This window comes from Eptesicus fuscus, chromosome 20 (genome assembly GCF_027574615.1).
Source record: "Eptesicus fuscus isolate TK198812 chromosome 20, DD_ASM_mEF_20220401, whole genome shotgun sequence".
NCBI classification, from domain to species: Eukaryota; Metazoa; Chordata; class Mammalia; order Chiroptera; family Vespertilionidae; genus Eptesicus; species Eptesicus fuscus.
In genome coordinates this window covers 40,411,855-40,426,636 of record NC_072492.1, presented here as the reverse complement: position 1 = coordinate 40,426,636, position 14,782 = coordinate 40,411,855, and the positions used below count along the sequence as shown (strand labels likewise).

Genomic DNA, 14,782 nt, shown 5'->3' with positions numbered 1-14,782 from the left:
TTGTTGTTGGAATGGGTTTGGAAAAAAATGATCTTTCCAAATTCCAGGTCTTCTGGGGTTGAGGGTAGAGCAGCAGGTGCCTAAGGCCCTGCTAGAGGGGTGGAGAAGGTAGGGTCCCTACCCTGGGTCACCACCCTCTCGCTGTACTTCCAAGAATTTCTCCTTCCCCGGGTCTTGCCCCCTTTGTCCTGGGTCCCGAGCTGCGGGCCCGGCCGGCAGGGTAGGAGTTAACTCCGGAGGTACGAGGCGGGGAGGGGGGGAGCTCACGGTACCTGCCGCCGCAGCCGCAGCCGCCGCCGCTGGTAGGAGGGACGAGGAAGCGGGAGTCGCCTGGGCGCCAGGAGCGCTCCAGTCTGGCGGGTGCTGCGCCGGGAGCGGCGGCCGGGTTCGGCGCGGCCAGGGGCGTCCGCCAGGGGGCGCGCCACGACGGGGCGGGAGGGGCCGTCTGGTCTGGGGAATTGGCACTAGGGACGGGCGCGCGCGCGGGTCCCCAGCACATCTGGGCGAGAGCGGCGCCGCTGGAACCGAAGGGGCTGCCGAGCGCAGGTCTGGAGCGGCAGAGCCACCGTGCATCTGGGACCCCTCGAGGCGCACAGCTGGGACCTCCAGAGGGGGCCGCGCGGCGCTCAGCTGGACCGGGGAAAGGGGGCGGCGGCTGCACAGCTGGACCGAAGGGGGCGGGGTCGGTCCCCGGCGACTGGCAGAAGCCAGGGCCGCGAGTCGCCGGCTACCGGAGCATGGGACGGCGCGCCTGAAAAGCGCAGGGGTGAGGCAGGGCCCTGGGACCCCGAGAGGAAAAGAGGAGAGAAAGGGGCGCGAGAGCAGAGGAGGAGGATGCAACTGACTCGCTGCTGCTTCGTGTTCCTAGTGCAGGGCAGCCTCTATCTGGTGAGCGGTCCGCGGGGAGCGGTGCGGAGGGCTGGGGCTCGGAGGACCGGGGGAGAGCGCGGGAAGCTTCCGAGCCCGGAAACTTTCTCCCTTCCCCCCAGCATCCCCGGGATGGAGGGAGCGCCTGGAGGCTGGGGGAGAGGGCGGGTCCGAGGCCGGAGAAGGCACCGCACGGGTTAATAGGGGCGGGGAGCGGATGCTCGGCTGGCCCACCCATTCGGCCGCTGGTGGCGGGAGGCGCGACCTGCAGCAGCGAAAAGGCCGGCCGCTGGGTCGCCAGGGGTTACCCGACCCCTTGCAGGAGCCCGGGCCGCTTGGAGGGGGAGAGGGGGTGAGTTGTGAGCTGGTGACCCGCCAGGTCCAGGGGCTTGGGCTCGTTCCTGATCTCGGGGACCCCAGAGGGCCCCGGGCTGTGGGTCCCCCAGCGCTCGGAGCCGGTCCAGGCGGGGTTGGCCCCCGCGTCCCTCGCTCCCGCTCCTCCCGCTCCCGCCCTCCCCGCCTGTTGTTTTCCTCTCTTCTCCCGGCTGCGCGCAGCCCGAGCCCCACAGGACCTGGGCAGGCGGCTCCCGCCCCGGGCGCTCGCGGCAGCTGAGCCGGGCGCCCAGAGCGGCTCCCCGTGCTGGCGCTCATGGCTGCCCGGGGGCCCCGGACACCGGGGAACCCCACCCCAGGCCCCAGCGTAGGGCTTAACTCCCTCCGACCCAGCGCCCGCCGGCCGCGCCCCACCCCCCATCCTGTCGTGGAGAAGCCTCAGCCCCACATCTGGACCGGCCCCTTTCCCCGGAGCAGCAGTCCCCTTGGCCACGCACGGGGTGGAGGCGCCCTGCCCTCTCCCATCCCACCTGCGGCCCTTCTCCCATCCTCCACCCGTTCAGCTGCGACCCCTGGGGCCAAGCGCGCACAGATCTGCAGCCCTTAGTCCAGCCCCCGGGAGCCTCCCCTCCGGCTGCCCCACCCACCCCTGGGGCCTGGCGGGCAGGGTCACTGCACACATCCACCGGCATGACCGGAGCCAGAACAGGGGCATGAAAGACCCCAAACCCCTCTGGAGCCCCCAGACCCGAGCGCCCAGGCATCCCCCATCCTCATCCCCAGGGGACGCCAGCAAATCCAGGTGCCCCTGGTGCTGGTACAGACACTTAGGGCGAGGGCTCTGGTCAAAAGCTGAGCAGACACACGCCAGGCGGCTGCCCTCAGGAAACCTGGTCTCCTGGATGCCCTCCAGAGCTGTCCCGAGCAGCTCGGTCAGGCTGCCCTGCTGGCCCTCCCTCCCGCCCCCCTTCCCCCCCAGCTCCTCCAGGCAGCCGCCCCGGTGTGGCTGCCAGCTGCCAGAACTGGTCCAGCGGAGCCCTGGCAGTTTTACAGGAGATTCGGGGTGGGGATGGGGCTTGGGTCAAACCCCTGTTAAAGGACACGTCTGGTCTGCGAGGCTGGGAGTGTGCGGTGCAGTGGGAGGGCTGACCCTGTGCGACAGCCTCCTGGTGATGTAACCTTGGAGCGCTGATGGCCTCATCTGTGGAATGGGAGTACTGACGCGGGCCTCATCGTGCAAGCCCTGCCCTGGCCTGCCATCTGCAGTGGCCCCCGGGGGAGGGCTAGGCTTTCCACGCGCTTGGCCATCCTCAGGGTGAACGTCACTCCCGGTCTCCCCCCAGTCCCGCTGATTTAGACTTGAGAGAGAATGGCACGGGCTCCGTTTTCTTACTCCGCTGTCTGTTGGTTCCCACTGCCTCCGAGGGTAGAGACTGCCCTAGGAGAGGATGGTGCCCCCTCTGCCCAGCAGACCAGGAAGTCCAAGAGGCAAGTCCAACTGGGGGCTCTCCCGGCACAGGGATGGAGCTCTTCTGTCTGAGTTGGGGCTCTCCGAGGGCAGAGACGGTGCCTCCCCCATCAGCTGGTGATTTCACTCTACCCCTCCTCTGCCTGGGGCTCTGTCCACACAGGGATATGCTGCAGCCCTCACACAGCAGCTCTCCCAAGAGCAGGAGCTGGGCCGCCCCCCTCAGACGGGCACTCCCTAGGGTTAGGGACCCTGTATCTCTGGAGCCGCGGTCCACTGGAGAGAATTCCCCTCCATCCTTTTAGGCTTTAAATAATGGACAGAGGCAGGAAGGTGGGGAGAAGAGGTGGCGGGGAGGAGATGGGACCGTGACACCAGTCCGAGTATACACCCAGCCCCCAGCATAAGTGGGCAGTGCAGGGGCCCTCAGCCCCAAGCCGGTGGAAGAGACAGGGAGGAGATGATGCTGGCAGTGGGGAGCAACGGACCAGACCTTCTGGGTCCTCTGGGGACCGAGTCCTCACACTCATCACCACTCCTTCCACAGGTCATCTGTGGCCAGGATGACGGTCCCCCCGGCTCAGAGGACCCTGAGCATGATGACCCCGAGAGCCAGCCCCGGCCCCGGATGCCTCGGAAGCGGGGCCACATCTCACCGAAGTCCCGCCCCATGACCAACTCGACGCTCCTCGGGCTGCTGGCTCCGCCTGGGGAGGCGTGGGGGTTCCTAGGGCAGCCCCCCAACCACCCAAAACATAGCCCCCCGCCTTCAGCCAAGGTGAAGAAAATCTTTGGCTGGGGCGACTTCTACTCCAACATCAAGACGGTCGCCCTGAACCTGCTGGTCACGGGGAAGATCGTGGACCACGGCAACGGGACCTTCAGCGTCCACTTCCGACACAACGCCACGGGCCAGGGCAACATCTCCATCAGCCTCGTGCCCCCCAGCAAAGCCGTGGAGTTCCACCAGGAGCAGCAGATCTACATCGAAGCCAAGGCCTCCAAAAGCTTCAACTGCCGGGTGGAGTGGGAGAAGGTGGAACGGGGCCGCCGGACCTCGCTCTGCACCCACGACCCAGCCAAGACCTGCTCCCGAGACCACGCTCAGAGTTCCGCCACCTGGAGCTGCTCCCAGCCCTTCAAAGTCGTCTGCGTCTACATCGCCTTCTACAGCACGGACTACAGGCTGGTGCAGAAGGTGTGCCCAGACTACAACTACCACAGCGACACTCCCTACTACCCCTCCGGCTGACGCTGGGCAGGCCACCGAGGCCAGGCCGGGGCTGGAAGGACAGGCCTGCCCACACCGGAGGCCATCTGTCTGGACACTGGGCAGGGAAGGGGAGGCGCCTCAGGCAGGGAGTAGGTGGAGAGAAGGAGATGCCAGGTGGGGCCAGGGCCGAGTCTCACGTGCTCGGGAAGGGGTCCCGAGTGCTGGCCTCTCTCCTGAGGTCGTGGAGCGAGCCCCTAGGACACCGGTGCCCTGGAGGCGGAGAGGGTCTCCGCGCAGCCGCATGGGTGTCCCCACTGAGCGACCGGCGGGTGCTGTGTCTAGGAGGCCCCTGGGGGTGGCAGACCAGTGAGGCCCCAATAAAGTCATGGAGACGAGCCTAAAACCTTGGCTGCCTCCCTGCCACCCTGAGACAGGACAGCAACAAGGAGAGGGGTGTTTCATCAGTGTGGACGCTGAGGAGGTAGTGAAGGATGGCTGATCTGGGGCCTCCTGGGAGCCAGTCCTGGGGGGCGGAGGCAGGAGGAACTCCCCAGGCCCTCTCAGTGGGCAGCCCTGAGCCCCTTGTCCTGGACTGTGGACCGAGCTCGGCTTGAGGCTGGAGTGGTGACTTTGGAGTCTTGGATGTCGTGACAAATAGATCACCTGCCTCCAGCCAGGCCTCCCCTTTCCAAAACTCCCTGTCCTGCCATCGCTCTTCACCCCTCCTCGTGCCCATGCGACCCCCTTCCTTCCGCTGAGACAGAGGGTGATCGTGGCTCTCCCAGCACCAAGGCCATAGGTGAAGCCCGCCTGTGCGCTGTGGCCCTCCTCCGCCCCACCCCCTGCTGGCTCCTCTGCGAGCACCCTTGTCCGGTGAGCCACCCTCCGATAGTCGTGCCTGGCACACTGGGGCTTGCTGGAGACGTTGCCTCCCCCTTGGCTGTGGGGCTGGGGGAGGCCAGACTCTGGAGGGTGTGCCGGACCTGTTCCGTGGTGTCTGTCTGTGGGGGGCGGGGCGGGGGGGGGAATCTTGTGAAATCGCCTGATTGTCAGCTTCCGTGTGCAGAATCTTGTTCTTGGAGCAGGGAATAAAGCTTTCCCGGGCACTGGATCCTTGTCAGGGAAAGGGCCCCGGAGTCCGGCCAGCGTTCCTCAGATGGTGGCAGGCCATTTGCTGGAGCCCAGAGCTCGGACAGCTGCGGGAGCTGATGGGGTGGCATCTGCAAAAGCAGCTGGGGGTGGGGGTAGGGGGGCGGGGGAGAGCTGGTAGGTGGGATGGGCCACAGAGGGGTGTTCTTTGTTACCTGCCTGGGTTGCCATCTGGGTGGGCCCAGTGGGGGTCCCAGATCCGGCAGTATTTTGCTCTGTGGCCTTGGGCAAGTCCACTCTCTCATTTCTTTTCTCTAAAACGAGGAGCTGGCCCAGCCCAGAGGTTCTCGAATACGGATGGGCCTCTGAACCACCAAGACGGTTTGTTAAAACAGATTTCTGGGTTTCAGTCCCACGGAGGTTTGGGTGGGGCCCAAGAATGTCCCCTTCTAACCAGTGGCCAGGTAGACGCCCGTGCTCCTGGCTCAGGGTCACACTTGGAGGACCGCCCGGATGACCTCGGAGGTCCTTTCCGGCTCGGCGATGCCTCTGACGCCCTCTCCCAGCTGTGTCTTGCCCCTGCTTCTCCTGGGAAGGGTCCTTTCAGAGAATCGGGGGGCTGGGTTTTCAGTCTCATGACCCGCTGGTGAAGGAGCAGGCCAGGATGGATCGGGGCAGACGGGGACCTGAAAGCAGCCATGCCCCTGCCGCCGTCCACAGGAGACCCTCAGAACGATGGCTGCCGGGCACCTCACCTGGGAGGTGGCTGGGCCCCTCGGGGCTCGGTGAGGGGGAAGGCTGGGCCCTCGCTACCAAGATGGCAGTGTCCTCTCTGGGGGTCACTCTAGCTCTGCTCTTTTGGGTCCCTTTGGCCGTGCAGCCCCGGTTAGGAGAGTCCTGGCACGAGGGGCAGATGGCCTCGCCACCCCCGCCTGTCTCCCTGCCCAGCAGCGCTCAGCACGGACCAGCGCCCCTCGCAGTGCAAGCAGAGCTGGACGGGCCTTAGAAGCCGCCTCGTATGACGTGACCCCGAAAGGGCACGTGACGAGCCCACACTCCTCTCCCAGCCTCTTCGCCCTGCACCGTGTTCCCTGGGCCGTCGCTCCTGTGCAGAGCCCGAGACACCCCCCTGCCCCACGCCACTGTCTCCTTCCCGCCCTGGGGACGGGCACTTAGTGTTCAGAGAGGCCCAGGGGCCCGGCCCTGCTGCAGGGGATTTGGGGTTGTTGTGTCACCTGCAGGTGCCCACCCACCGGACACCAGCCAGCACCCCCGCCCACGGCCCTGCGGGGGCTGGAGGACAGGAGCCGGGGAGCAGCAGGTGGTGGTCCTGGGCCCTCCTCCGTGGGGCCTGGCTGACCTACAGCAGGACCGGGGGCACGCTGACCCCCAGCCCCTGGCTCCTTCCTCCTGTGGAGAGCCAGATGCTGCCGACAGCCGGAGGGCCGGCCTGCCTGGCACACAGTTCTGCCCGCGCAGGGGGTGGGTTCGTTTTAATAACTTCATTTCACCGGCGCGCACACTCCGCCGCCTCGTCCTCCTCTCCTGCCTTCCGCGTCACCGGGCGCTGCTCAGCTAGATCTCGCTGACAGAATTCCTCCAAATCGGAATTCTTTTGGAACCAGCCGCTGGGCCCCACTCCTCTTGCCATCACCACACGTCTGCAGCCCATTGGTCCTCACCAGGGGGAGGGGTCCATCCCAAGGCGCCAACCTCTGCCCCCTTGGTGAGGCGTCCCCCTGGGAGATGGCCCCAGTCGCTGAGATGGACCCTCTTACCGGTCAAGCACGCACAGGGGAGCAGGCTCCTCAGGAGGGAGCTCGGCTCCTCTCCCAGGAGAAACTCTGGGCCCTGCCCTCGCCCCCACCCTTCATCCTCCCCCACCACTGCCCTGCAGTGACCAGGCTGCTGGTCCCGGCCCTGCCCCCCACTGCTCAGACGGGGGGGGGGCGGGGGGGGGCTGCCCCAGGGCAGGTCCTCGCCTCCTCCATCCTAGGACAAGCCCACCAGATGGGGCTCTTTAAGGTCATGGCTTGGTATCTCGGCATCAGACCGGGGAGCCCCGGGGGCCAGGGGCTGTGCTGTCCTCCTCAGAATGGAGTTTCTCTGCGGGCAGGAGCTGCAGTGTGCCAGTTCTTGTCCTTTTTCGGGCATCGGAGCACCTGGGAGCGTCTCTGCCCTTCGGACTTGGCACCGGCGCTGCTCGGGCCTCAGCATTCCGATCTCTAACGGGGTGAATCTCCCCAGCAGTCCGTGAAGCTAATTGGAGGGAATACACATCAGGTCACCCAGCAGCAGGCTGTCTTCCTCCTGAGAAGCTGCAGGCAAAAGCGAATGTCCCTCCTCCCTCCCCCTTCCCTCCCCCCCCCTTTCTCCTTTCCTGGGATGAGCAAGCGGGAACTGAGTCACCCCCCCCTGCCCCCTCCTTGGCAGGAATGCCAGTGACCTTGCATGTGGCACTCCTTTGGCAAAGCCCATTGCTCAGAGATGCAGGAGGCAGTGGGTGGGTAGGGAAGCTCAGAGAAGGGTGTGTGTGTTTTTTTTGGGGGGGGGGGGGGTAAGAGGCAGCCGAAGGTCGTGGGTAACCAGGGGCCTGGATTATCGAGTGATATGTGTAGGGGGCTGTGGGGGACACAGAACCAGTTGCTCTGTGTTGGAAAGGGATCCAGTGTCATGGCTGGGAGTGGGAGAGAGAGACGTTACTTCTTAGGACTCTGAATCTATGGTACTGTGGGGAGAACCGGGGGCTGGGGACCGGCAAGGGGAGGCACCACCAGCCCACAGGGCAGAGACAAGATCAGGTGGGGGCAGCACCTGCCAGAGTCCTAGATCAAGCATGTCAAACTCAAAGGCTAACACGGGCCAAATAAGCGAGGCATGCGGCCTGCGGGACATGAGTTTGACACGCTTGTGAAGCAGCCGCCCTGTCACTGAGGCATGTGCCGAGCTCAGCACCGTCGGGGGTGAACCTGAGGGGGGGCAGTGAAGGATTAAAGACGACAGACAAGGGAATAAAGCTGGGGCGAGGTGGGACGCTGCTCTCTGATGGAGAGACAGCACCCCAGCCTGCAAGCCGAGTCTTTATTTTATAGCCAGATTCCACGAGGCAAAGTAAGGGCGTGGTCAAGATGTTCTCGAGGGTTTCAAATCCACTCAATTACATGCACCTGAACTCTATCAAGCTTTGTTTTGGCCCACATCACTTAGCCACCTGGGACCACAGGTTCGGACCATAAGGTCAAGCTTACAACTATAACCTTTGGCTATCATTGTGCTGGGAGGGCTTTGCCCTCCAAGCTGGGACCTGCACGTGGCTTTGTTACGAGAGGACCGTGCCCTCTCATTAGTCCGAGGCTTGAACCTGTCCAAACGCTGTAGCCGCTCTCCACAGAGGCACAGATGCCAGAGGAGACCGGGCACTCAGCAGTGGGGGGCTGGCTTCTGGTCCCACAGGGGACCCTGTTTCCTGCTGGCCTGCCAAGGTCAAAGGCTGACCTGATAACAATCCAAGCGAAGGACGCCCGGCCGAGTCTCCCAGCTCATGGTCTCGGGGCCACCCCGCCAGATGGTCCCAAGGGACAAGCTGGCAGTTCCCGTGAACTGGCAACCTGAGTGCATGGGAAGATCTATCTGGGTCCCACCCCTGAGTCTGTAGTTTATAGGGGGGGAGGGGAGGGTTTGGACAAATGATAGAACCTCCCAGACCCCCCCACCATGTGAAAAGCTAGCACCTCCCTCCCTCGAGCATTGTTGGGAAGATTAAATGAGCTGAGCTGCTTAACAAATGCTGCTTCCTCCTCTTTGTCTTTGGAGGTGAGTGGAGGTTAACTGCAGCCTTGCTCCGGGCGGGGCGGGGAAAGGGCTCGGGCCAGAGGTGGGAGACCTGGTTCTGCCCCATAATGCGTGTGGCAGAGACTGCTCACTGTCTCCTAGTCTCCATTCCCCCTTTCTCCACAGTAACGAGATCCTCCGTTTTCAGCTGGGCATGTGCTGCCTGAAATAAACATATCTCTCTGCCTCCCTTGCATCAAGAGGTGGCCATGGTACTAAGATATGAGCAGTAACATAGCCGAAGGGTTATTCGGCAACTTCCAGAAACCGTAAGACACTGTGGCCCTTCTTTGTTCCGTCTTCCCTCCTGCGGCCTGGAATATGTGTGTGAGCGCTGGAGCTCCAGCTGCCGTCCGGGGCCACGAGGACAAAAACCATCGCCTAGAAGTGACTGGCAACGCCTTGTTCCCTGAAAACGTTGTGGGATAGAAATATCAGGCCAGCCCTCGGCTGCCTACCTTCAGCCTTCTCCGCTAGAGAAAACTCAAATTTCTGTCTTATTCCTACCAAGTTTCTATCTTATGGGCTCTCCATCTAGCGCTTAAGCCTCGTTCCACCTGATTGGATGGATGTGTTTGCGCACCCCACCCCTGTGGACCCCCGTTTCCTCGCTGGTAGAATTGAGATCGCGCTCACATCTCTTGCCACATCTCGGAGACTCACAGACAAGAACAAACAAGGGAAAGCGCTGGTCTCCGCCCTCTCCCCGCCATCAAGGCCCTCGGCCTCCATTCTGGGAGGCGGAACAACTGGCTGCTGCCTGGCAGGGCGCCGCCCCGGGGCTCAGAGGGATTCTTCACCCCCATCTGAAAGGCTTCCAGTCCCCCCGTTCAGCCCCCACACGTCTGCGTCCCCATCCACATTCTGATGTTGCTGACACACAATCCTCGTTAAGGGCCTGACTGATCCCAGCCAGATGGGATCCTAATTTAATTAAAACCCTTTAATTACCTGCGACAACACAGCCTTGGAAGTCCGATGCAGAAGGGGGCCTGTGGCGGGAGGGGGACGGTTGACAGGGCGGAGTGCCGGCTGCCCTCTCATGGGTGGGGGCACCCGGGGTCGGGGGGCACAGGCTGCACGCATCAGCCGGCGCGGCCCGTGCTCGGGCTTGGTCGACAGCCAGGCGGGGGAGCGGGGCAAACCAGGCCTTTGGGAGCAGAGGGCCAGGCTCTTGGCTCTTGAGCCCGAAGCTGCCAGAGTTGGTTTAGTGTTTGCACGGAGACCAGCACAGCTGGTTAAGCACGGATCCGAGCTCTCCCGAGACCCTGGCCCGGGTAGGACCCTGCGTGGGAGCAGGCGTGGGTCTGCTTCCTCCCGAATTGTCGCGGCTTAAGAAACAGGGGATCTCCGCACCCAGCAGAGGAAAGCCAGGCCCCCGCACACGGGGAGGAAAGGGAATGACTAGGTGGGCTTTTGAGGGGCCATGTCGCTTCTTGGGGGTTAGGAAGGACACCCCCTCTTTGTGCTGGGCTTCGACGGGCTCCTCCTCCCTCGGAGGGCAGAAGGAAGGAGCCAGGCCAGCTCAGAGGTCGCCAAGGCTGAGCAGGGGCAGCTTCTGAAACCCAGACGCTCGGGCTGGGCTCTGTAGGCCTGCGGACGTCACACGTTAATCCCCTCTGTTCGCTCAGGGCTCTTCATCCAACAGCGATCGTTTAATAAAGCCTCTGCGTTCCAGCTGGTGAGGGGGCCAGGGCCCCCGGGGAGGGGGTTTCGGTCCACAGGTGAGCCGTTGCCTAACAGGACATGTTCTGCTGGGGCCCGAGTGACGTCAGTGGCCGGAGTGGAAGGAGGACGCCCCCAGAGGAAGGAGAAACTCAGGGGGAAGAGGAGGAGGCCCGAGGCCCCGTCACCCCAACCCAAAGGTTCTCCTTCGAAAGGTGAAGCCGGGAGGCTCCGTGGTTTGCTCTGTTTAACACGCCCCCCCCCCCCCCCAGACTCCAGCCGTTTTGCTCCCCGCTTCCCACCCCATCCTCTCTGCCAGCGTCGGGCTGCAGCTCTGCACCCCTCTTGCTTCCTCCGTGGTCCCCTAACACCCACGGCCCCTCTAAAGAGCCTCCTGCTATCTCTGACTCAGGTTGCGTCCTGAGTGCCATGGACCTGCCAACTCGGGGACAGGAGATGTGGAGGTGTCCCCGCCCCCTTGACTAACCAGAAGCTGGACACAGAGCTGTCTGCCCCTCAGATGGGAGGCTCCCCAGGGGCAGGAGGCCCTTCCTCTGAGGTGCAGCTAGTGAGCTACCTGGGCCCGGGACCTGACTCCCCCCCATAGGCCTTGTTGGGGTTGTGCTGGGGTGTGAGCACAGCCTCTACTCTGCCAGCTTGGGAGACGAGGTGACAACAGGGGGACAGGCAGCTGCACCGTTCGCACCCCCACATGCCGGTCCTCCGGCCAGAAGAAACCCCGGTTAGCTCCTGGGGCACAGTGCGGGGGGGTGGGGGGCTGGGAGTCACAGGAAAAGCCGGGGCCCCTGGCTCCTCACCCAGCAGCTGCTCTTCCCGTCACACCTGGCCCCACGTCGCGCTTATGGCTGGCGGGGTGGCCCCACCTGGGGACGAGGGGCCTGCTCAGTCCCAAGGAGCCTGGTCTCCCCGCCTTGGGGTCGAAGCAGGACCACGCCCAGCTGGGATGCGTTTCAGGGAGTCTCCGTTGTTACGGGATCTCGACTAGTCACCTCGCCGCTGGGTCCTGGATGGCCGTGCTCCCCGCACCTGCTCCCGGGTGACTGAGGGGGGAACCGGCCTGCGAACTGGCATCCCGTCAGTGTGGGGCCAGTGCCATCAGCCCCCCCTTCCCGGGCTCCCAGCACGCCGGGCCTCCTGGGAGGGGAGAGGCTGGTTTCTCTCTTTTCAGGGCGGGCGGTGAGCGCAGCGGCAGAGAGCACGGGTTCCGGAGCCAGGTTGACCTTGGGCAAGTGGCTGACGCCTTTGTGTCCCAGTTTCCCCGTCTGTAAGGTGAGGACCATCTTGCCTGCCAGAGGGCGTGGTGAGTGGGGCCGCGTGAGCAGCTGGAACTGCGCTGGGCACCGAGGCGGCGCGGGAGGGAGCGCTGAGTGCGGCCCGGCTCCTGCTGCCCGGCCCGGGCATGGCAGGGACGCTGGCCCCGGGCACTCCAGGACACTGGCCCCGGGCACTCCGTCCTTGCTGCAGGGAGAATGCGCCGGGAACCCCACGGGGAAGGCTGGAGTCCGTCCTGCCTGCAGAAGATGACACCTACAGAAAGGCGTTTCCCTGTGATTCTGGCCAGGAAGCTGGGCCCGTGGTTGCTGCTGGGCCTAGACTCTCCCTTCTGCACCCCGGAAGCCCCCGTGGCACCCTGGGGGGCGCGTGTACAGTGCCCCCGGGACCTCTACCCGTGAACATCACAGGACGATCAGAGAGCGCAGGCGGCCAGGGGTCTCCACGTAGAAGCACAGAGTTCAGGGCCCAGAGCCGCCAGCCCCGCGCACCCCCCAGTCCTGGCCCTTCGCCCCAGCCCGCACGCCTGATCTCTCCCCCTGCCCCGTCCTCAGGTCACCTCCACCGACAGGGCAGTGTCTCCTCCGCCTGGATGGCCTGCGGGCCCTCGCTGGCACCCCGGGGAACTGGGAGTGTGAAAAGCGCCCCGCTTGGACTGTACCCGAGAGGGAGTCCCCGGGGCCGTGCGTGACCCATTTCTTCCCGAGTGCGTGGGGTGCACAGAAGGCCCGGCCGGGGAACCTGGACTCCCGGATGGACTCGGAATCCAGCTGCACTCGCGGGTGCCTTTCACGAGGGCGGGGCAAGGGAAGACACACACAGGTCAGAGCAGCTAAACCGTGCCGGGCGGCATCGGCAATGGACGAGAAGGAAGCTGGTCTGGAGAAACCGGGGTAGGAGAGGGAGAGAGAGTGGAAAGGTATGTAGAGGCCCCATTTCTAAGTGTTGGCAGCTCCCGGGCCTGGGAGAGGAGGGGCCGCTGCTGCTCAGTCAGGCTCTGCCATCTGCCACATCTCAGCGGAGATCAGCACCCGAGGGCCCGTGGTAGGCGCTTTTTTTTTTTTAATGCAGCAGGATCAGGCTCAAGATGTCACTCTAGTGAGCAGGACTGGAGGTGGGGGAGGGAAATCTCTAGGAAAACAGGAGAGGAATACACGGAAGCTTCCGTGCCCCAGGAGGAGGGGAGATCAGGGGCGGAAGAGGAAGGAAGGGAAAAGAAACTGGAGAAGAAAAGAGGTCCTTGCTTGAGCAGGGAGGCATCTCCCATCTTTCCTGGCCCCCTGGAGGCAGCAACAGCCCAAGGAACCGGGCTCCCGGGCCCCAAGTGACTTCCATCCGCTCCCCAGGCCCGCCGTTCCCGCCGGCCAGCTGCAGTGCTGCTGCCCTGCCTCTCACCTCCCCCTGCCTGCCTGGGGTCAAGCACTCCGAGCCTTCGGAGCCGCTAACGATGACAGCGATGGTCAGAAATGAAGGATGAAAGAGCTATTCCGGGTGATTGGGCGCAGGCTGGCGCTTTCCCCAGACTCCTGTGGCCTCCCCCTCACAGCTCCCAGGATGCCTTCTCCACCGGTCATCCCGCTCCAGGATTCCCACACGCCCCAGGGGGCCCATTCAGTGTCTCCTCGCATGTTTAGATTCCATTCCAAGAAATCCTAAAAGGAAGTGGACTCGGGAGATTACATATGGCTTAGGTGAGGACCGAGGAGAACGAAAAGCAATAGCAATAACATTCCCATCAGTTTACCTTCCTGGAGCCCTTGTTCAATGGCAGACCCTGCCCTGAGCGCTTGACATGCACTTCCTCATGAATTTCCCAGAACTCTATAAAGCCCATTTTGCAGATGAGAAAACTAAGGCTTACACAGGCAAGTTAAGTACTTTGGTCAGGATCATGAATGTGGCGGGAGGTCAGAGCCAGGCTCCTGGACTCCCAGATGCTGTGAACCTGGGCTGGCCCTTCCTACCAGCTTGAGACGTGCTCACACCACTTTCATTCTAAAATAAAACAATAAAACGCTTCCCTCTACTCATTTCCCTCCTCCAGTTACTGCCCCAACTTGGTCCCTCCCTTCACAGCCACACTTCAAAGACTTGCCGGACTCCCTGCCTTCTTCCTCACCGCCCACTCACTCCCCATCTCATCCCAACAGGGGTCCCTTCCCTGAAGGAAATGGCTCTGGCTAAAGTCACCAGTGGCTTTCATGATGCTAGCTCCAAAGGGCTTTTTAAAATTCTTTTTTTTAATTCTACCCCATTTGATACTTTGAACAATTCTGTATTGGTTCTCTTCACTTATATGTTTTCTTCTGATCTTCGGCCACTTCTCCTCCTTTGTGGCTTATCTTCCTTTACTGGCCTTGAAATGTAAGAATTCCTTGCCCTAGCCGGTTGGGATCAGTGGATAGAGCATCAGCCTGCGGACTGAAGGGTCCCAGGTTCGATTCCAGTCAAGGGTACATGCCCGGGTTGCAGGCTTAATCCCATTGTGGGGCGTGCAGGAGGCAGCGGATCAATGATCTCTCTCATCATTGATGTTTCTACCTCTCTCCCTTCCTTTCTGAAATCAATAAAAATATATATTTTTAAAAGGTGAAATAAAACTAATGCTCTAATCTCCCTCAAGCCTGTTTATATTCCCATTGGTCGTTGTTTTGGTGAATCCATCCTAGTCAGCTCTTCATCCTTACTCTCTCCAATCCATCATCAAGTTCTGCCAAATTTGCCCCCTAAATCTCTCAGATATACCTATGCGTTTCCAACTCTGCCCCCTCCCTCGTTCAAGCTGCATTATCTCTTGCCTTCCTCCATTCCTGCTCCCAACATCGACCTTTATGTATTCTAGCTAAAGATCTTATTAAAATGAAATTCTTGTCACCCCCTCTTGCTTAAAACTCAACCATTTCCCGCTGTTCTTAGTACAAGACCCATCAGGTCTAACGAGGACCCAGGCAGGTCCTGCCGGGCTGGCTTCTAACTTGCTCAGGTTCGATTCCGGTCAAGGGCATGTACCTTGGTTGCAGGAG

At 62.6% G+C, this 14,782-nt stretch overlaps 1 protein-coding gene across 1 annotated transcript; it reads left to right on the top strand.

The window, feature by feature from the left end:
• The first annotated feature begins 553 nt into the window (after positions 1–553).
• NXPH3 (neurexophilin 3) lies at positions 554–4,986 on the top strand. Its single transcript, XM_008153729.3, has 2 exons — positions 554–888; positions 3,216–4,986. Exons 1-2 carry the CDS (start codon positions 835–837, stop codon positions 3,918–3,920), a joined length of 759 nt encoding a protein of 252 aa, XP_008151951.1. The 5' UTR covers positions 554–834; the 3' UTR covers positions 3,921–4,986.
• The last annotated feature ends 9,796 nt before the right edge of the window (positions 4,987–14,782 follow it).